Genomic DNA, 23,743 nt, shown 5'->3' with positions numbered 1-23,743 from the left:
AACAGAGATTAAGAATAAGAACTTGGCAGTTACGGTGACAAATAATTCCATCTACCATATATGCCTTACATGAAAATTGAAAGCAAGTAACTCAGACTGAAAAGAACTTACTTCACTTGGGGAGCAATGAAAATCACAAGAAGTGATAAATATGTGGGATAAAATAAAAGCCTTTATAGGTACATGTTTTCTCATTTCTTGTTTTAATATAATTTCTTAATTTAATTTAATTTGTATAAATCACTAATTATAAAATTACTTGGAGCATTTATAATACATAAAAATATATATCATAACAGCCAAAAGAGTAGGGAAAGAAATTGAGGTACATTGGAGCAATGCTTCTATATTTCTGTAGTTAAGTTAGCATTGATCTGAAGTAGTGCCATAAAATAACATGCATCCAAATCTTTCTATTAGAATCACAAAAGAATAACTAAAGGAAACATTAAAAGTAAACAAATCAATTTAAATGGTACAATAAATAATAACTTACAAAAATGAAAACAGCCAAGAGGAAGAGAAGGACAAACAAGACAGAAGACCTAGAAAATAACTACTAAAATGGGATATATAAATTCAGAAATGGCAACAACTCTATTGAATGTGATTGCCTAAACAGCCCAGCCAAAGTTAGAGGTCATCAGACAGGATGAAATTTCAAGATCTAACAAAGTACTGTCTACAACAGCCCACTTTAGATTCAAAGACACAAAGATAATGAAAATAAAATGATGAGAAAAGACATACCATTCAAACAGAAACCATCAGAAAGCTGGAATAGTTATATTACAATCAGACAAAATAGGCTCTACAAGAAATGTTACTAGAGATAAAGATGGATATTTGATAATAACAAAAGAATCAATGCATGAAGAAAGTATCAATATAAATATATGCATACTTAACATCTAAGCCTCAAAATACCTAAAATAAAACTGATGCACATTTCAGAGAGATGTAAAGAATGTGAGAGACAAGTTTACTGTTTCATGATCTTCCCCAGTTCAGTACCTCTCACTTTATACTTCTACGTTCATATAATTCAGGCTGATTTTTTTTTAAGATTTATTTATTTCTACCCCTCATTGTTTTGCACTCACTGTCTGCTCTCTGTGTTCTTCTGTGCCTACTTGTCTTCTCTTTAGGTGGCAGTGGGAACTGATCCTGGGTCCTTCAAGAGTGGGAGAGAGGTGCTAAATCTCTTGCACCACCTCAGCTCCCTGGTCTTATTCTCTCTCCTCTGTGTCTCTTTTCATTGTGTGAATTGCTGTACCAGCTTTCTGCATGGGCCAGCATTCCATGTAGGGCCACATTTTTGTGTGGGCCCCCACTACACATGGGCCAGCTCTGCATGCAGGCCAGCTTGCCTTCACCAGGAGGCACTGGGAATAGAACCTTGGTAGATGGGAGCCCAATCACTTGAGCCACATACATTTCCCACACCCTGATTTTTTTAAGCACAAGTTTACTAATTTGGCTCAGGTAGATCATGTTCTCCCTCTGAATGCCCAACCTTTACTAGTTTTAATATATACATTTGATGTATAATGAATGTTTTGGAATGAAAAAACAAGAGCAAATGAATGAATGGATGGTACCCCACACAATGGGGGAGAAGCAAGGCAGCATAGCCTATTCTAGGCACAGTTATACTGCAGGTTTTTACAAATGTCTTCAGTAGAATTTTCTAAACTGAATTCCTGGAGAAGTTAATGGGTTTTCAATGAAAAACAGTCAATACTCAAAATTTACATTCTCTTCATTTCTTGGATACTCTCAACACCCATTACTGTGTTTAAACCAATTTCTCCACTTTCACAAATTCCAATTATTTGATCAGAATTTGATTAATAACTTCAGAATTCTCCTCAGAATACTGTTTAAAATAAGCTGACCTCTAGTGTAATATAGTTCTGATGAGATTGTAGGGGGAAAGCCTGGAGAGATGAACTGTGGCCAGGCCATGAGATTTTTGGTCTGAAATGCTGAGGTATTTGGATTTTACTGTGTAGACATAAAAAGATGAAAAAATTTTTAATAAGGATGTTATATTTTCTAATAACAACAATAAAGATGATGAATTGTAGAGAGGTTAGTCAAGAAGCAGAGGAAATAGTAGGAAACTTGTGATAAAGAGCCAGTCTATAAGTAATGAAGATGTGATCTAAGTCTATGGCAGGAAGAACAGGGAGGAGAACAGAAACTAAGAAAACATATTTAGAGAGTAGAGTTGATGCATCAGTGCTAACTGCATCAATGAATGAGGGAGTAGGACATGTCAAGAAAACATTCCATCTTCTGGCTTAGACCATTTGTGGTAAAATTCACTGACAGGGAAGAGCAGGCAGAACTTTGGGGGAAGAGCTTTAATTTGAGGTATCAGTGAGTCCAACTGGAAATTCAGATGTGTGGCTGGAGACAGTTCTCACTAGATGAGAAGGGCTGTGTTCACTTGCATAGGGATTCAGTTGAATCCATAGTTGGAAGTGGAGACTCAGAGAAAGAATTAGAGTAAGGGGTATATGGGCAGGAGATTGAACTTTGGGGGCATCAACATGAGAGGGATAAATAGGGGAAGATTAGATGGAGAAGAAAGAAACCTAGAGGTAGGAAGGAATTCAAAAAAGATGATATGGGTAAGCCTAGGTGGTAGTAGGGGAGAACATAATCAAATATATAAACAATGATGAGAAACGAGAGAGAAAATATCAAGAAGATAATGAAAGGAATGTGTCTATTGCATTTGGATCTTGAATGTAAGTGGTAATGTTAGAAGAACAGTTTCATTGGAGTAGTTGGCTGAAGTGTGACAAGATCACAGCTGGTTGAATTGGAAATGAATAAATTGTGCCAGGTGATGGCCTAGACTCATCTAAGAAGCTTACATCTGAGAGGAGAGTGAGGGAGCACTATTTAAACTGGTAGGGTTATCTCAGTTTTGGATGAGACATAAAGAGAGGGGAGAGCATGCTTATGTGCCAGGTGAAAGCCAGAAGAGGGAGAAAAGATATCTGAGGGACAAAGTAACCCCACAAGAAGAAGAAAGAAAGAAATAACAAAGATAGAGCAGAACTAAATGAAATAGAAAATAAGAAAGCACTTGAAAAGATAAACAAAACCAAGAGCTGGTTCTTTGAGAAGATCAATAAAATTGACAAATCCTTAGCGAGACTAACAAAGAAAAAAAGAGAGAAGATGCAAATACAGAAAATAAGAAATGAGAAAGGAGATATCACCACTGACCCCACAAAAATAAAGACTATCATAAGAGGATATTTGAAAAATTATATTCCAACAAAAATGACAATTCAGAAGAAGTGGACAAATTCCTAGAAACACATAAGCAGCCTATATTGACAAAAGAAGAAATTGATGATCTCAACAAACCAATCACAAGTAAAGAGATAGGATCAGTCATTAAAAACTTCCCAACTAAGAAGAGCCGAGGGCCAGACAGTTTCATGCAAACATTCTGGAAAGAACTAACACCACTCCTGCTGAAACTCTTCCAAAAAACTGAAACAGAAGGAACATTACCTAACTCATTCTATGATGCCAAATCACCCTAATACCAAAGTCAAACAAAGACGCCACAGGAAAGGAAAACTACAGGTCAATCTCTCTAATGAAACTAGATGCAAAAATACTCAACAAAATAGTTGCTAATCACATTCAACAGCAAATCAAATGAATTATATACCATGACCTATTGGGTTTCATACCTGGTATGCAAGGATGGTTCAATATAAGAAAATCAATCAATGTAATACAGCATATAGAGAGATCAAAAGAAAAAAAATCACATGATCATATCGATAGATGAAGAAAAAGCATTTGACAAAATATGGCACCCTTTCCTGGTAAAAACACTGCAAAAGATAGGAAAAAAAGGAAACTTTCTGAACATGATAAAGGGTATATATGAAAAAAACACAGATAACATCATTTATGATGGTGAAATCCTAAAATCTTTCCTTGTAAGATGAGGAACAAGACAAGGATGCCCCTTAACTCCCCTCCTATTTAACATAGTGATAGATGTACTTCCTCAAGCATTGAGTTAAGAAACACATATAAAAGGCCTCCAAATTGGAAAGGGAGAATTGAAAATTTCACTATTTGCAGATGACATGATCCTATACATAGAAAGCCCTGAGAAATCTATAACCAAGCTTATGGAACTTATAAATGAGTTCAGTAAAGTTGCAGGTTATAAGATCAATGCACAAAAACCATGTTATATTTGCTGTAGCTGATGTACAGCAAATATACATCATTTACACCAATGATGAGCAATCTGTGGAGGAAATCAAGAAAAAATGACACAATAGCAAATAAACAGGTAATCCTTCCTTATTATATTTTCTGAAGTGTTTTCTCAACATTGTTTCAACCAGACATTGTGTGAGAGCTCATTTTGTCATACTGTGTTATATAACTGGGTGGAGACTCATACAATGTGTGGGAAGGTATACCCCCATCCTGGGGATGCCTGATGTTCTCAAATATAGGGAATTGTGTCTCTCAAGAGAAATACTGGTCCTAACTGGGGAGGACAGTTTAATGTATCAAGCCCTCAGCATTGATGCAAGTATCTGTAAATCTGGTCTTTCAAGCAGTGAAACTTGGTTGTCACTGTGGGCCCTGATGGGAGGGGGAGAGAGGAATAAAATAGATGGAAACAGGGTAATTGGGGGTCAATGGAAGTGTTCCATGAGATCATGCAATGATGGATTATAGGACATGTTAAATTTCACCAAAAATGTATAAAAGTCTATAAGCTAAAATGTAAAACATAATGCAAACCATAGTATAACTAAATATTTAGAAAATTGTAGTTTGAAAAATAAGCCACAATGTAATGCAAAATGAAACTTTGTTTGGTAGCTATGTTTCAATATCTGTATATCAGCTACATCCAATATAATATGAACATGTAAAAAGATCATTGGTGAGGAAGGGGGAAAACATTTGTTGTTGGATATATGGGAGACCCCTATATTGCATATGTGACTTTACTGTGATACAAAACTGTTTCAAAGACAAAATTAAAAATGTTTTTTTAAAAAAAGGATGTAGACCCTGAGGAAGGAATGAAAGAAATTGCCTTGCCACTGTACATAAATGGCAAGAGCTATTACAGTGATGAAAGTCAAAACATAAAAAACAAAGTTTTGTGACATTTTTCATTCTTTAATACCCCAATTCACTTTTACTTTATTTTAGTTTTTCTAAATTAGTATTTATTCTATTTCTAATCTTTAAACCTATCATTATTATTTCATTTTCCTACTAATTGAATTTGGCAATATATTAGGCTTCATTTTTGAAGTTGTGGATATTTGGATTACAGAGGGGTTCAACTATGGCAGGGGAGGAACACTGGTGTGGGGTGTTATTGATGGGGGACACGTGTTTGGGAGGGATTTCTCCAGAGCATGTATATAGGGTATATAAAAATGCTTGGATATTCATTGGGTATTTTCATAGTAGTTACCATTAGAAATGTCCATGGAAGAATTGCTGAGTTCCTAGCCAGGGGAGCTCTATCACAGTCCCTAAAGGACCAGCAACAATCCCCCAAGTGCAACGGCAAAGACCAAAAAAAAAGGAAGGTCCGACAAATGAGCCCTTGATACTGATGACTATGCTTGTAAGTCTGTGCACCTGACATAAGAACAAGGCCTAGAATTGTAGGGTGCCTAAGAGTTACCTCCTGAGAGCCTCCATGTTGTTCAAATGTGGCCAGTCTTGAAGCCAAACTCAGCATGTAAATGCATTGCCTGCCCCCCAGCGTGGGACATGACTCCCTGGGGAAGAGCCTCCCTGGTGCTGAGGGATTACTACCAAGTACCAGCTGATGATGTAACTAGAAAATGACCTTGAAAAAAGGGGTCAACTCTGACCAGCAGAATATCTCAAACTACATATAATATCAGGAGTTAAAAATGCTTTTTGACCCAAATCAAGGGGGAAATGGAAAGGAGAAATGAGTTTATATGGCTATGAGTCTCCAAAAAGAGCCAGGAGGTTATCAGAGGGGTTGACCTTATGCACACCTCAGCAGATCCCAGAGACAGATAAAGTAGATACAACCCCAGGTATTGGTTCTTCTGAGGGCTACAGAGACCCACAGGTTCTATGGTCATGGCAAATGGAGTTCAGTGCCATGTCAGTTGGCCCTACTTTGGAGTTTGTGTTTCTGTGTGATGGAGCTGGATTCAGATGTGATCTTTGTTCACAAACCTCTCCTGTTACATTTACTAGAACTAGATGGTGCTGGGGTTTAATATATACCCAGGGGGCCTGAATCTCTGGACTGACCATGTGATAGCCAGGCCCTGAGCCTCAACAGACTTCAGCTCCTACCCTCTGGTTTATTGGACTTACCCCACTCAGCTAATACGGAGTTGAAGAAGGTCAACCACCACACCATGGAGCCAAGAGTGCCTACAACTGAGAGCAGGAGGATTGCATCCAGCATCCACGTGGAATCTAGGCCCCCTCTTGTTACAGGTGTGGAGTGAACATGACCACTGCAGGGTCCACAGGATGGAGGAATAGAGTATGGATTAGAGTGTATTTACTGATAATCTATTCATGAACTATTGTGATTAGTAATGGAAGAAAATGTGGCATTGGTGTGGAGAAAGTGGCCATGGTGACTGCTGGGGGTAGGGAATGGGAGGAAGAGATGAGATGTGGAGGCATTTTCAGGAGTTGGAATTGTCCTGGGTGATTCTGTAGGGACAGTTACCAGACATTGTATGTCCTCCCATGGCCCACTGGGTGGAATGTGGTAGAGTGTGGACTATGATGTGGACCAGTGACCATGAAGTGCAGTGGTGCTCAGAGATGTTTTCACCAAATGCAAGGAATGTCTCATGATGATGGAGGAGATTGTTGATATGGGGGGAGAAGTGGGGTGAGGGGGGTGGGGGATATATGGGGAACTCATATTTTTTTAATGTAATATTAAAAAAATAAGAGATAAAAATAGAAAAAAGATATCTGAGGGGATTGAGCAATGTTGTTGGTATAAGATGAGAAGCAATATATTCAAGGCCAACTGAATAAGACCTAGTAATATATTCTTATTCTAGTACCTATAGCATTTATACCATCAATTGGTATATTAATCTAAGACACAATATTTAGGATAGATTCAGTAAGTTAGGCAGAAACATCTTCATACTCATTTGTGTTTTCCTTACCACAGTAGGTTAGAACAAATAGGGGTTAATTTGTCCAGAAACATGCCTTGCTCATCCTGCTGTACCTGCTCTGCTCCCACCCCTCTCCATATAGATTCTGTAAATAAAATCCAAACTTATGGTGTCTTACCATGTGATCTGCCTTTTTCTCAACTCTCCAATTGCATCCCTAACCAATTTTCCTGATTCTCTTTTCTGTACTTTGAACTGGGAATTGCTTTCCTTATTTTAGGCATTTGCCCTTCTTGTGACTGCTGCTGGGAAAGCTCATTCCTTAGCACTTTGCGTGGCTGCATTCTTCAAATTCTTCATAGCTAAACCTGAAGGTCACTTCATCTCCTCACATGAAAGGGGATCTCTGTAATCACCCATACTTTATTAGTCTTTTATTAGATCTATTCCTTCTTTCCTTAGTGTGGTTATTTTTTTAACTTTATATTTAGAGAAGTTTAGATTCATATCCAGAAAAATTACAATAAAAATACAGGGAATTCCCATACAACATCTCTGCACCCACACACAGTTATCCCTATTACTGACTTGTTAGATTAGTGTTGACAATTTGTTACAATTGATGAACCAATTGCCACTAATCAAAGTCTATAGATTATAATAATCTTTTTAATTCTGTCAGATCATTTCATGGAGCAATGGCTATCTTTTCTGGCATTTAGTTAGGCCTCATGTTAATAAAGAACCATCAAGGTGACTGTGATTTATCATAATGCCAGTTTTTCAGTATATGTAAGTGTACAACATTCCAGATTATGAAATGAGTAAGAGAAAATATGTCAAGATTTACTGTCCTCTTCATTCTGAGTGTATGAAAGAGTACAGTTATTCCTCTCCTAGTGGGGCATGTAGAGCAGACATCTACCAACTCTGGCCTGAGCAGTTGGTGTATTTGGAACACTGGCCATGATTGAATCTTTTCTCCTGTTCTTTGGGTGATTTGTGCTGAGTAATAACCTATTCCCTTTCTTAAAGCTTTTTTGTGACTAAGCCTTTGTTCCCAAGATGCACTACAGAGTAACGTGTTCCACTGATTTGGGGGCTGCAAGTAGAGTACCTTGCAAATTATGGAATGGAATTGTTTATTTTTGGCAATTATTTTCATCATTATTTAATACCATTTGTATGGTGGTGTCTTGAGCAAAACAGGACTGATGGGCTTGTGGGCTAAACTGAGGGTTTGTCTCTTGTCTACTATGATTGGTAGAGGTAATGATCTACAGTTGCAGTACCATGTTGACTACATCTGCTGGAAGAAAGGTATCAATCAATGGAACTTTGAGAATCCCCCATGAATTCCAAGGAGTCGAATAGCTGGTTTAATCCTGAGATCAATGAGGTTGAATCTTCCAATGCCTGGCATTTAGTTCCTGGGTCATGGCTTCTTATATCTCTTCTCATTCTGGAACCAGGGTTACAAACAGGCCTCCAAGAATATGTAGTGAGTGTGAGGTCAGTCATTACTCAGGAGACTATTGGAATTGAAAATCATGACCTGGAGAGGAAAACAAATTATGAGACATTTGGGAAGATAACAGGGTAGATAGCTCCAGTACCCAATCCTTTTACCACAACTATAAAACAGACAGGGACAATCTGAAACACCTATTCTAAATGTCCAGAGGCCAGAAGATTGCTGTATAACATCCATGAAAGAGCAGGAGGAAAAGGACAACAAACTATGGTAAAGAACTGTAATTGCTATCTCTGAGTGGCAGCTGTTGTTGCCCATCATACAATCTCATAGCAGGCCACTCCCATGGGGTGCAGTCCCTGGTAGATGATACTGACAGAAAGGGATGTAAAAATCCTATTCCTCTAGAAGAGGGGAGGCACAGCTGATCACTGATCATAGCTTTTGATTATCAAATTCAGATCATTGGATACTGACTCTGGGGGAAGATATTGTTTCAACCTGCCCTGGAAACAGGGGATGGCAGCCAATGTTCAATATTTCCTGAACAAGGGCAGAGGCCATGGTGATTTAAAGCAATAATTACCCTGGGCTGTGGGAGGAGTAAGCTGAAGTGTTGCATTTGCTTGGAAGGCTAGGAAAACAGCTTTAGGGAGCCATCCAAGAAGCTTTTGTAGTCCTTAATGTCCTCTCCCACAGGACACATTGGAAAAAGTCTGCACCCCTTTCCTTGTTTCCTGGCTCTTTTACAGCTGGGAAGAAACTTAGGAATTCATCCATGGTGTGACCTTCCTAACAGAATTTGCACTTTACACAAAAGCAGCATGAGACAAAGGAATATAGAAAACTATAGAAGTGGAGAGTCTGGGACAAAGGCCTGCCTGCCTCAAATACTCAGGACAGAGCAGCTTATATCCTAGGAAGAGCAGACAACCAAACTCCTTCAAACACTGGAACTCCAAAACAACTAACAAAGCCACAGGAAAAGAGAGAGACCAGAAAGACAAGGAAAAAGCTGCATATTACATTTGCCTTTGGCAAACAAACCTTCCTATTAGGATGGCAGAAGTCCAAGAAAATGTTTGTGTTCTAACCTTTGTAACTCAGCTGGTCACAAAATGAGAATAAAATACATCCCAGGCATAAATCCAAGAGCTAAATTTAAAATATTAACACAGGGTGCAACAAAACAACAGAACACAGAGAGAACCAGGAAATGATGGTTCATCCAAAGGACGAGGATAAAAATACAGAAAATACCAATGACAAAGATGAGACTATGGACATACTCAATAAAGCCTTCTGAAAAGAGGTCTTAAAAGTACTTAAGAGTGTGAATGAATGCACAGGTAAAGAACTAAATGATATCAGAAAAATAATAAACAAAATGAGAGTCTAAGTATAGAGGTAAATTTAAAAGTAACAAAACAATAGGAGTGGAGTTGAAGACCACAATAACTGGTATGAAAAATGGTCAGGAGGGTTTTAAGAGCAGATTGTACCAGGCAGCAAACTTCAATAAAGACATCTGAAATGAATCAGGCTGAGGAGCAGAAAAAGAAAAGAAATACAAATGTTGTAGAAAAGTCAGGCATATGCGATTTCAAAGGCCAGGACACAAGAACTCTGAGGAGGAAGATTGATTTATTTTGACCAGCTGGACTGGGCAGACTCCTGACCTAATAAAAACCGAGACCCAAATAGAATTTTTCGGTCCCTTTTATACAGAAGAGGAGACAAATGGTGCTTGTATGCAAAAAGACCTTTTGTTAGTTTCTTCAAGTGTTTTATCTGAGTATCAAATAGGTTATTTCCTCCAGGTAAGTTTGATTTAGCTCATATTCCCCACATTCCAAGCCAGCTTGAATTTAGCATATCCTCCACATTTCATCTGGATGCAACCTTGAATACACATTCAGTCTTACATCCTTTCTGAACATTCAAAGACTGTAGGACCTGTATTACTTATTTGGATTTCTAGAGACTAGGTACACTTGGAAACAATTTTGAATTAATGCACAGGCTATATTCCTAAAAGTGAAAATAGCCTAAAACATCAATTGCATACCAGTATATGTATTACGGGAATGTCAGTTGGATAATAAGGATATAAAGGGCCAGAAGGGATATTCAAGAAATAACAACAGAGAACTTCACAAACTTATAGGTAGGTGTGAATATGCAAATCCCAGAACTCATAGATCACCAAATGGGATAACCATGAAAAATACTTATCTCACCATGTATTGATTACATCACCAAATGCACAAGATAATGAGAGTTCTGAAAGCTGCAAGAGAAAAGCAAAATTTTACATACAAGGGAGTCCCAATTAGATTGAGGATGGACTGATTTCTCATCAGGTCTTAATGTAGTCTAGAGTGCATATGGTTGAAATTCTTAAAGTGCTGAAGGAAAACACCTGGCAGCCCAAAATTGATATACAGTGAGTTGCTCTTTCAAAAATGAAGGAAAATTAACAATTCTCAGTTAAACAAAATGGGGGCTTCATCATCACTAGACCTGCCTCACAAGCAATGCTAATTGGAGTTTTTCAGACTGAAACAAAAGTACAATAGAAAGTGTTTCAAAACAGCCTAAAGAAACAATGACCTTCATAAAGGTTATAACTTGGGTAATTGTAAATGCCAGCATTATTGTATGGTATTGCTTCATATGTAACTCCACTTCTTGCTTCCTGCAAGTGCTAAAATGCAAATGCATAAAAGGTAATGATAAATAAAGGCTTTTGTACATAAAATGTACAAACATGTAAGTGATAAAAGTAAAAAAATGGTGGGGGTTCAAAAGTTTATAGTATACATGTATGCTATTGAAGTTAAGTAGGTATAAAACTGAAGATAATTATTACATATTTAGTATGATACATTTTAACCTCATGGGTTAAAAACAAATGAAAACCATTCAGATAGAATTTGGAAGGCACACAAAATGGCACAACAAAAGAAAGCAAATTAATATTAAACAGAAATGACTATTCCTAGCAGGGAGCCATGTAAAATGGCAGCTTCCCACAAAATGGAGAGAGATACATGAGACCAAAAAGTCAGAAAAGTCAAGCTTGGTAAAAAAAGAGTTTTAATAGGGGGCTTATGTGTGGACTCACAGTCAATGGTCCAGAGGGGAGATTCTCTCTCTTTGAGAGTTTCAGACTGGACATGGTCTAAATACTAATCTGTGGGAATGGGCAGACAGCATGACACTTCTGAAGCTCAAGCCACATGTGCCACAAAGCAAGAGAGGTCTTTTTTTTTAAACCCATGTCTAGGTGAAGACAGAGAGGGCATGTGAAGGGGTAGCATGATTAGAATTGCAATGCTCAAGAGATAAACAAGAACCAAATAGTCACCATGTTTTCTAGAGGGCAGAAGTTACACTTTCACAGGAACTATGTAAAATGAGCATTTGCAATGTTTGTCAGTAGGGCTAAAGTTACATCTTTATAGTAATTACTAAGGGATCTATTGATACAAAGGTCATCAAGCACAGATCAGATTATTCTTAGAGTTTCTGGGAAAGAATTCTAACCATACATGTTACTTATCAGTTATGAGCTCACAGTTATTTCTTAAGGCTTGCTGTATAAGTACTAAGAAATGAAATGCCACTGTGACTAGAAGGGGAAATAAATGAAAGAGTTGTCAGAAAAATTCAAAGCCATATATGCTACAGTGAGAGAAAAAACAGCATAAGACTTAGAAAGGTAAAGTAGAAAAATGACAAAAGAAATTTTTATATTATCAGTTTTGCCTTTAAATGTAAATGGAATCAACTCTTCAGTCAAATGGAAGAAATTGGTAAAATGTATTAAAAAGCATTAAAAAAAAACTATATGCTGTCTGCAAGAGACATATATTACATTCGAGATACAAATATGTTGAAGGTAAAAGGATGGAAAAAATATATCATGCAAGTTGTATCCCAAAGAGAACTGAGGATGGTACATTTGTTAGAATTGATTTATAAATATTGAAACATTGCCTACCTTTGGGATACAGGCCATGTTAAATTTCACCAAAATTTATAAAATGTATGGCCCAAAATGTAAACAATAATGCAAATCATTAACCATGGCTAGTAAAAATTCTTCAATATTTGTACATAATTTGTAACAAATGTACCATCCACATGTAAAATGTTATTAATAGGGGAAAGGGAAAAAGAGGGAGGAAGATGAGTATATGGGAATACCTTCTATTCTGTGACTTTTCTGTAACCTAAAGCTTCTTTGAAGACAAAATGAAAAAAATTAAGACACTGGGGAAATAAACAGAAAAAATGTCACTATACAGGCAAGATAATCGACCTTTAAGTAATGAAAGATGTAATGACAAATATGTTTTAAATTTTATATTTTTAATTAATTTTTACTATCCCACATTTTTTAAAAGTTTGTATTGTATTTTATTTTTAAAACTCTCATTATTTCTTTTTTATTAATTGTATTTGGTTATTTTCTTATTTATTTATTTATTTATTTTTAATTGTATGTTTTGAAGATACAGAGATCATAAAAAATGTTGCATTAAAAAATATAAGAGGTTCCCTATACTCCACAACCTCCCACATGAACAACCTCTTTCATCATTTTGGCACATTTGTTGCCTTTGGTGAATACATTTTGGAGCACAACTACACCACATGGACAATAGTTTACATTGTAGTTTATACTCTCCCCCACTACACTCAGTGGGTTATGGCAGGATTTATGTCTAGCATCTGTCCTTGCAATATCATTTAGGACACCTCCAAATCCTAAAAATGCCCCACATCGCATCTCCTCTTCCTTCTACCTGCCCTTAGCAACTACAGTGGCTGCTTTCTCCATATCAGTGCTACAATTTCTTCCATTACTAGACACAATAGTTCTATAGTAGAATACCAGTAAGTTCACTCTAATCCACATTTTATTCCTCCATCCTGTGGACCCAGGGATGGTGATGCCCACTCCACCTCTATATTGAGAGGGGGCTTAGATCCCACATGATTGATGGATGGAATTCTCCTGCTTGCAGTTGTAGGCACTCATTCCCTGGTGTTGTGATTTATCATTGTCACCTACCTGTTAGCTGACCTCGTTAAGTCATGCTTACAAACACCTCAGCAGGATCCCAGAGATAGCCAAAGGATATACAACACCAGGTACTGGTGCTCCTGAGGGCTATGGAGATACACAGGTTCTATGGTCATGGCAGATGGCTGTGGAGTTCAGTGCCTTGTCAGTGGCCCCTACTTAGGAATTTGTGTTCCTAAGTGTGATGGAGTTGTACTCAGATGTGACCTTTCTACACATGCCTCTTCTGTCACTTTAACTGAACCTGTGGTTGGCTCTGGGGTTGGTGTATACCCAGGGGAATTGAATCTCTGGACTGGACATGTGCCAGCTGGGTCCAGAGACTCAGCAGAGTTGCAACTCCTACTTTCCAGTTCATTGGTCTTACCCAGGTCAGCTATCAGGGAGGTTAATATGGTCAACCCCCACACCAGGGAACCAAGAGCGCCTACAACTGTAAGCAGGAGAATCACATCCATCAACTATGTGGGATCTAAGCCCCCTCTCAATAACTCATTCTATGAAGCCATCTGTTTTGCTAAGGAAGAGGCAGAAATTCTAAATGCTACCAAAGGCAGATTTATTCAATCAAATGAGTTTCAGGTTATATCAAATGATTATAAGAATTAAGCAATCACAGAAAAGAAGAATAATCAATTAAATGATGTAGGAAAGAATGAAGGTACATACAACCACTCACCAAATTGGGAAAACACAACATCTGATCTCTCTTGAAGCTGGGAAGTATTTTTGCAGCTGATCAGAGTCCCAATTGGGAAACTGGTCCCAGGCAAAGTGTCCTCTCCTGGGTGATACTTCAACTGGCAACTTAGGGGCTATCCCTGTTTAGGGGTTCCAAACCTCGGAACCCCAATGAGTCTTGCAACTTGGGAGGAATGACCTCATCAAAAGTAACCAAATCCAACTGGTGGGGAGTGGCTAGTCCTCCACAGGAGAGACACAGTGTCTTGAGGGGTCTTTTGTCTATTCAGTCCATGGTACACTAACATCAGCTTTATCTTGATGTTAACTTTATAGAGGATACAATTAGGACACGCAAATACCACATCTATTAACTTGGTCCTTTTAAACATTTGTTTTTTGGGTAATGAATGATGGGGTTGCCTGCATAGCAGCATAATATTCCAAAGGACAAAAGACAAGTTAATCATTCACAATTTTAGACTGAAACAGCAGAGACTATTAATTAGAAAGCTTATGAATTCACAATTCTTTTTTATTTTTTTTATTTTTTTTAAGATTTATTTTTTATTTATTCCCCCACCCCCCTTGTCTGCTCTCTGTGTCCATTCACTGCATGTTCTTCTTTGTCCACTTCTGTTGTTGTCAGCGGCACAGGAATCTGTGTTTCTTTTTGTTGCGTCATCTTGTGTGTCAGCTCTCCATGTGTGTGGCACCATTCCTGGGCAGGCTGCACTTTCTTTCATACTGGGTGGCTCACCTTATGGGGTACACTCCTTGTGTGTGGGACTCCCCTATGCAGGGGACACCCCTGGAATTCACAATTCTTAATAAAAATTTTCTTATAGTACAAAACCAGCACTACTTTCATAATTAATCCAGATAAAGATACCACAAGAAAGAAAAAATTCAGACCAATCTCTCATTAATTAAAAAGTAAAAATCTCAAGAAAATACTAGCAGACTGAATTTAGCAGCATCTTAAAAGAATTTTACATGATGATGTAATGGTAATCATCCCTGATATGCAAATTTGGTTTAACATTAGAAAATCAATTAATGTAAACCACCACACTATCATAATGAAAGAAAATACCCACATGATCATCTCAATAAAGATAGAAAAGGCATTTAATGAACTACAGCACCATTTGTAGATAAAAAGCACTTAGAACACTAGGAACAGAAAGAAACTTCATCCACAATGCAGGGCATATGTGAAAACCCCACAGTTAACATCCTACTTAATGGTGAAAGACTGAAAACCTTCCATCTATGATCAGGAAAATACAAGGATGAGCAGTGATTCCTCTGTTATTCAATATTGTACTAAAGTTCTTGTCAGAGCAATTAGGCAAGAAAAAGAAATAAAGGCATCCAGACTTGAAAGGAAAAGGTAAGACATTCCCTATTTGCATCTAATAACATCCTATATACAAAAAATCCTACAAAATCTACAATGAAAATCCTAAAACTAATAAATGAATTCAGCAGATTGGCAGGGTACAAAATTAACAGCCAAATGTTAGTAGTGCTTCTAAACACAATAAACAATTAGAAGAAGTGACAAAAAAAATCAAATAAAATGATCAAATATAAAAGAATAAATATAACCAAGTATAAAAGGGCTTCTAAACAGAATTTAAAAAATCATTGCCAAAGGGCATTTTAAAAAATCTAAATAAATGGAATGTTATTCATGCTTACAGATTGTATATCATTCTGATATCAATACTACCCAAAGCAATTTGTAGAATTGTCAGAATCGTCGACCCGAAGTGTATTGGGAAAGAAAGACAAAGAAAAAGATGGGATCAGGGGGTCTGAGAGCATAGACTCATCAGACAAGTTTATTGGTCTCAGGGGCTTTCCTTTATACCCCAAGTGATCATGAGAGCAAGCAGTTATCCTAGTTAGCTATACCCATTACCTCAGTTCCTATAATAATTAATAGATATATCTTGGTATAATGGAACTACATGATTATAACTCAATAGTACATAATTTCATTGTTCTATTATATTGTCAAGAAACATGCTTATAAATCTTGTTGCCCAAGTTGCTCCATTCCACCTGAAAGTACACGGTCTCCTGCTAAACTTGTGACCTGCACAAGTTGGAAACAGCATATCTCAGTGGTCAAAGAAGTAACTTACTTTAAGGAAACAATATGCCTTTGTTTCCCACATAAAATCAATGTATTACCAATTAAAATTCAAACAAGTTTCTTTGCAGAAATGGATAAAGAAAATAATAAAATTTATTAGGATGGATATTGGGAACTGGTAGGTGAAGCCATCATGAAAAAGAAGACATGAATTGGAGGACTCACACTTGCCAACCTTAAAAGTTATAAAAACTGTACAGTAATCAAAAGACCATGGTATTGTCACAATGACAGACATATAGAAAAAATGGCATAAAATTAAGAACTCAGTATGCAACCCTCACATTTCTGGCCTGTCAATTACTGACAAGGTGGAAAAGATCTCTCAATCTGGTAAGTATTGTTTCTTCAACAAAAGGTTATGGAAAGCTATATTACCATGAGTGAAAAAAAGGCAGAGACTTCTTGGAAAAATGGTGAAGTAGGTAGGCAGAGTCTGACTCCCTCCCACACAAAAAAAGTGGATGGAAGGCAGAGACCTATCTAAAGGAGTTGCTTTGGATATATATAGAATAGGAAGGTGCTCTGAGTCATCTAGGAGGGTACTGGAAAGAAAAAGAAACCAAAGGAAAATCATGAGTTGCTCACACCTGTGGCTGGAAATGGCACATATAACTCACCCTCAGAGCAAGGAGCATTGGAGGAACCCATGACTTGCTGCCACCAACTGACTGGGATGGGGTACTCCCAGAGAGGGGAGGGGTCTGATAGAGGGTGGACAGTGGTTTCTTTCTTTCTTTTTAAATTTTTAATTGTTTTTTGAAGATAAATAGATCACAAAAACTGTTACATCAAAAATTATAAGAGGTTCCATGTTCCTTTTTGGTGAGTTTGGTGAACTGAGCCCTTTCCATCTCAGAAGGGACCCTGACCAAATGCAGAGGGGGAAGGGTATGTGCCCAGGCAGGCTGCCATGCCCAATCACCAGGGGAAAGTGAGGAACTAGAATATAGAGGGGGTAAGACAAGTGCATAAATAGCAGGACTCACAAATTGTAGTCTAAAATGACTGGGGAAAAGTGTGGAGAGAGCTTTCTGAAGACTAATCAACCTAAGGAGACAATTTAGCTGAGTGGAGGAATTCCCAACTTGCTATCCAATGCCCTTGGTTTGATTCCCTGGTATCTTAAGTGAAGTGGAGAAGTGATCCACTGGGTTATCAGGCATCCAGGTGATATGATAGGAAACATGTAGACATTCTATTTATTTTAACTTTTTTTTATTTTTTAAATGTTCTTTTTTATTTCATTCCTTATTTTACTCATTAAAATCCTGTATATTACCTGCAAAGGGCAGGCTGAAGGGTAACCAATGAACACTGGCAGCCTGAGAAGTTCCTTAGTGACCTAAGAGAGAATGCTGTTTTTCCTTGATTGGTCTCTTTTTGTTGCTGCTGTTTTTTCTTGTGGTTGTGTTTCCTCTTTCTTTGTTCCTTTTTTTTTTCTTTAACTGATTTTTTCTACATATCTTATTTCTTTTCCTTCCTTCATTTTCCATCTTCTGTTTTCAGTTGTTTTTTCTTTCATCCCATCAATTTTTTGTTTTTAATTTTTTTGTTTTTACTTCTTTCTTTCTTTCATCCAACTGTTTTCTTTCTTTTTTGTTTTTTCTTTTTCTCTCTTCTCATCATTGTGGCCTTTTAAATCATTGTATATATTTTTCTCTATTTTATTTCTCATTTCATTTTTTCTATTCCACCTTTTTATTCTTATTCTCTGTACTTATCTTTTACACATGTTAATTATTTATTTTCTTAGGTCTTATATGGTTCCTCTTCTATCTTTTTTATTATTATAACTATTATTCTTTTTCTCTACTTATCTCCTTTTCTCTTATCTTAATTCATTTTTTCCCCCAATGGAACATAGACAAGAGCAAGGAAAAATAATAAGAGGAACTAAGAGTCAAATGGAAATCTTACCACACACACAAAAACAACAAAATAAAACCCTAGAGTAGAAAGAGAAGCTAACCAACTGAATAAATCCATCAAGGCAGATGCCTGGACATCAATAAATTTACAAGTCATACTAAGAATCAGGAAGACATGGCCCAGTCTAATGAACAAAATAAAAAACAGGAGGAGATGCATAACATGGAACAATTACTCAGAGATGTCCAAACAAACATTATAAGTCAAAATTAATGAAATTAATGGAGAGATTAATGATATTAAGAAGACACTTGAGGAACATACCAGAGAAAACATAAAGCTGTTACTTGAAAATGAGGGCGAGTTCAAAATTTTCACAGAAAAACAGAAAATAGTGTTTATCAATAAGAAACCCGTACATCAATAAATACTAAAGAGAGTTTTGCAGCTTGAAAGGAAAAACCAGGAGAGATAGAGTTGGAGGACAGTGTAAGAAAAAAAGAGAAAAAGAGAAATAAAAGCAATAGATGACATACAGAATCTTAAAGATATTATGGCTAAATGAAGGAATTCCTCTACAGTAATAACATTGAATGTTAATGGATTAAACTCTCCAACCAAGACACAGAGATTGGCAGAATGGATACAGAAATAGGAGCCATCTATATGCCATCTACAAGAAACTCACCTTAGACCCAGAGGTGAAAGAGGGCTGAAAGCAAATGGTTGGAAAAGAATTTTACATGCAAACAATAACCAAAAATGGGTGGGAGTAGTTATACTAATATTGGACAATATAGACTTTAAAAGTCTATTGTATGAGACAGAGGACACCATATGGGAATAATCTATGAAGAAGAAAGGAGAATTATAAACATTTATGCACCTAACCAACACTCCTACAAATACATGAAGCTAACATTGGAAAAACTACGTGAAGAAAGAGATGCCTTTACGGTTATAGTGGGGGACATTAAAACGCCATTGTCAGCATTAGACAGAACATCTCAACCTTGAATAATACATTAAAGTGTAAGGGTAAGGCCACATTGGGAAAATAGGACTAGAACTACATTAGGAAATAGGAATTGCAAGTGCCTTCAGATAAAATTTTAAAAAGCTTCCTACCCGATAAGAAGGGAAGAAGCAACTACAAAGGTATTAATAAATAACATGGGGCTGCTCCCAAGAAAGGGCTTTTAAAAAACTAGATACGCTATCTTCAGCTAACCGCGGGGTTCCACTTCTGTGCCTGCTTGCTTGCTCGCTTACTAGTAGACCCCCCTCCTCTTCCCTTAAACTCGGGGCTGCTCTCTCCTCTGCGCAGGTAGAGGCAGTCGCTGCATGGCTAATAAAAGATCTCTAATTGGCTTCCAATCCTGAGTTTGAGTGTGATCAATATCGTCGGGCTACAACAAAAGGATCTGGACCTAAAAGACATACAGAATGTTACACCCAAGTACATCTAGATATACATTCTTCTCAAGTGCACATGGATCGTTCTCCAGGATAGATAATATGCTAGGTCCTAGAAAAGCTCTCAATGAATTAAGAAAGAAGGATTTTACACAAAGTACTTTCTCTGACAACCATGGAATGAAGCTGGAAATTGGTAAAGTACAGAAAAGCAGATTAGGAACAAAGATATGGAAGTTAAACAACAAAGTCTTAGACAATCTGTGAGACAAGGAGTAAACTGCAAAAGAAATCAGAAACTACACTGAAACTAAATAAAACAACAACACAATGTATCAAAACCTATAGGATACAGCAAAACCTATACTTAGAGGGAAGTTCATAGCCATAAATGACTATATTAAAAAAGAAGAGGTAAAATCAAAGACCTAACTTGACACCTGGAGGAATTAGAAAAAGTACAACAAACTAACTCCAAAGGACATATAAAGAAGGAAATAACAAAGATTAGAGAAGAGGAAAATGAAATTGAAAATAAGAAAGCACTAGAAAAAATAAACAAAACCAAAAGCTGGTTCTTTGTGAAGATTAATAAAATTGATAAACCCTTAGTTAAACTAACAAAGAGAGAAGGTGCAAATACATAAAATAAGAAATAAGGAAGGAGATATCACCACAGATGTTACAGAAATAAAGAGTATCATAAGAGGATATTTGAAAAATTGCATGCCAAAAAGATGGATAATTTTGAGGGAATGGATAAATTCCTAGAAACCCACAAGCACCCTACATTGATAAGAAATTCATGAACTCAACAGAACAACCATAAGTCATGAGATTGAGTAAGTCATAAAAAAAAAACCTCCCAAATTAGAAGAGCCAAGAACCAGATGCTTCACATGTGAATTTTACCTAAAATTCCAGGAAGAATTAACAACAATCTTGCTTAAATTCTTCCAAAATATAAGTGGAGGGAACATTGCCTAACTCATTCTATGATGCCAACATCACTCCAATTACAAAGTCAAACAAAGATTCCACAAAAAAGGAAAACTACAGACTAATCTCTTTAATTAGTCCAGATACTAAATTCCTAAACAAAACACTTGGTAAATGTATTCAATAACGCAACAAACAAATTATACACCGTGATCAAGTTTCATGCTTCCTATGCAAGGAAGTTTCAACGTGAGAAAATTAAATGTAATACACCTTATAGCTTCCGAGCGTGAAGCTGCAGAGCAGGCAGGGCCGGGGGCGCAGGGATGGGAACGCAGGGACTTAGGGCCCGGGGCGCAGGGCGGGGCGGGCAGGACCCGGGGCGCGCCTGGCAGAGGAGGTGGTGCAGATCCGCCAGGAGGGCCGCTGCTACCCGCTAAGCAAGACCAAGCTCCTGGAACAGAGCGACTACTTCCGCGCGCCCTACCGCTCGGGCACGCGCAAGGCGAGCGGCACCGATCCCTGCAGGCCCGCGGTGCCCCAGCTTCACCGGCTGCGGTTCGTGCTGGACCTTCGTCAACGAAGGCAGGCTGCCCTGGCCGCGTGGCGACGAGGCGGTCGAGGGCGGCCTGCTGGCGGGGCTAGAGGAGGCCACCTCCTTCCTGCAGGTCACATCGCTGCTGCGGCCGCTGCTGTCGCACTTGCGCTACTCCAGCTGCCTGGAGCTGTATTGCCTGGGCCAGGTGTACTGGCTGCCCGACCTGCAGGACGCCTGCCTGCGCTTCATCGCTTCGTCGCTGTGCACTTCCACCAGGTGCTCGGCCAGCCCCACTTCCACCTCCTGGAGCCGGCGCCCCACGCCCGGAAGGACGGCGGCCTCAAGCAGCGGCTGCGGGAGACCCGCATGACCAGGACCGCTGTCCTCGTGGCCCTGGGCGACTTCCTGGGGGGGGGGGGGGAGGGGTTGGCCCCGCACCCCTACCAAGGAAGCCCTAGTCCATGCTCAGGTAGGAGGAGATGAGGGAGCGTTGGTTCCCGCTGGCCAGCAGCCTCCCCCAGACCTGGTGAACTTGCGGGGCTGCGGGGCGGCCATCCTGGACAACTACCTCTTCATCGTGGGCGGCTACAGGATGAGCAGCCAGGAGATCGCGGTCGCGCACCCCTACAACCCCAGCACCAACGACGGGCTGCAGGTGGCCTCGCTGAACCAGAAGAGGTCTAACTTTAAAATCATGAATTCAAAGCTCTACGCCATCGGTGGGCAGGCCGTTTCCAACGTCTAGTGTTACAATCCCGAGCAGGATGCATGGAATTTTGTGGCACCATTACCCAATCCCCTGGCCGAGTTCTCTGCGTGTGAGTGTAAGGGGAAGATTTATGTCATTGGAGGCTACACCACTCGAGATCGCAAGATGAACATCTTGCAGTACTGCCCCTCAGCCAACGTCTGGACGCTCTTGGAAACGTGTGACGTCCACATTCGCCAGCAGCAGATGGTGTCCGTCGAGGAGACCATCTACGTCGAGGGGGGCTGTCTCCACGAGCTGGGGCCCACCCGGAGGGGCAGCCAGAGTGGCGACATGCTCACCGTGCAGTCCTACAACATGGCCACTCGCCAGTGGCTCTACCTCAAGAAGATCTCGTCTAAATCGAGCTTCAACTCGATGTGCGCGCTTCACAACAACGGCATGCACGTCAGGAGCCGCGACTTCACCCTGTTCACCAGCCTGGAGCACCAGATTTTCCTCAAGTACAACGTCTTCGCCAACAACTGGGAGGCCTTCTGGCGTTTCCCCGCCTTTGGGCATAATCTGCTGGTTACCTCCCTCTACCTGCCCAATAAAGTGGAAGCATGACTGACAAGCAACCTGTTCAGAACGAGAAGAAAACGTAGCATCACGTTTCTTGGAGATCTGATTTCTAAAAGGGAAACATGGGTTAAATTGGTTCACGTACATGGCGGTTGTAAACGAGCTTACTTGAGCCAATTCTTGGACATTTGCGGGGGAAAGAGACCAACTTTATTATTTTTTAAATTATCATTTTTTAAGTTATGGGAGCAAATCCACGACATTTTCATCCAAGCATGATGCTGTTGGGGGCCAGTGACTGGAACTAATTACCACAAAGTAGATTCGTTTTGTCTGTTTAGGAAAGGGCACTGTAGGTAATTGGCAAGAATGGTGAGATTATCGTTCAAGTCTGTTTTATTTAGGTTATTTGAAATATCATTGCCACGGTGAGAGTTTTTTGTTTTTCTTGTTATCAGTTTGCTTGGCAAGCATTTCTATTAACATTTTCATTCCCTCCTTCCCACACCCGGCCACACCCACACATACTCCTGGCATGTTTGTTTTAAAGAGTGCTCTGAGCTCAGATATTTTCTCTGCACACTACTTTTCAGGAAGCTTACAAAGATGGGATAACACGGTGAATCCTCACAGACTTCCGTTCTCCCCAAAATTTGCATGAAAGCACTCTGACCTCTTTTTCAAGTCTTTTTTTTTTTTTTTTTTTTTTTTCAATTAACAATACTGGGTAAATGGGAGGATATAATCCCTCATTTCATTTATGTGACAGGTTGTTGCCTCTCAGATATATTACGTTGCTATTCATTTTGTATTATTTAAAAGAGAGGATATACTGTTCAGAAGGATGGATATATATATATATATATATTTAATTTGAGCTGTAGTCTTCAGTTTAAACCGTAAAGAAAACACCAAATGAGAAAAAATTTTACCATGAAGAGATATTTTTATTGAATGCATTTGATTTTGCTCTTTAAGACCAAAAAATAAACAAAAAAATTTACCATATTTTAAAAAAATACACCTTATGAGCAGATCAAAAGAAAATAATCATATGACAATCTCTATAGGTACAGAAAAAGCATATGACAAAATATAGCATCCTTTCCTGTTAAAAGC

At 38.6% G+C, this 23,743-nt stretch overlaps 1 protein-coding gene and 1 pseudogene across 5 annotated transcripts in view; one reads left to right on the top strand and one right to left on the bottom strand.

Moving 5' to 3' along the window:
• Positions 1–5,185: 5,185 nt before the first annotated feature.
• LOC131280545 (zinc finger protein 596-like) overlaps positions 5,186–23,743 on the bottom strand; it is a 112,169-nt gene continuing 93,611 nt past the window's right edge. For 3 of the 5 annotated variants that reach the window (XM_058307778.2, XM_058307777.2, XM_071218760.1), the window contains one exon: positions 14,274–23,743. This exon is cut by the window's right edge. Coding sequence is in view for 2 of the 5 variants with exons in the window: in XM_071218759.1 (XP_071074860.1) it covers positions 8,683–8,724 (42 nt within the window). In the remaining 3 variants the exon portion in view is untranslated. Of the gene's footprint in view, positions 8,725–14,273 lie in introns of those variants that run through there. The other 2 variants (XM_071218759.1, XM_071218758.1) reach the window with 2 other exon arrangements.
• Positions 11,031–22,669, top strand: LOC101415558 (kelch-like protein 42 pseudogene; annotated as a pseudogene).

Source organism: Dasypus novemcinctus, chromosome 12, assembly GCF_030445035.2.
Source record: "Dasypus novemcinctus isolate mDasNov1 chromosome 12, mDasNov1.1.hap2, whole genome shotgun sequence".
Taxonomy (NCBI): domain Eukaryota; kingdom Metazoa; phylum Chordata; class Mammalia; order Cingulata; family Dasypodidae; genus Dasypus; species Dasypus novemcinctus.
Note: the sequence above shows the minus strand (reverse complement) of the source record. Positions and strands in the feature narration are given on the sequence as shown.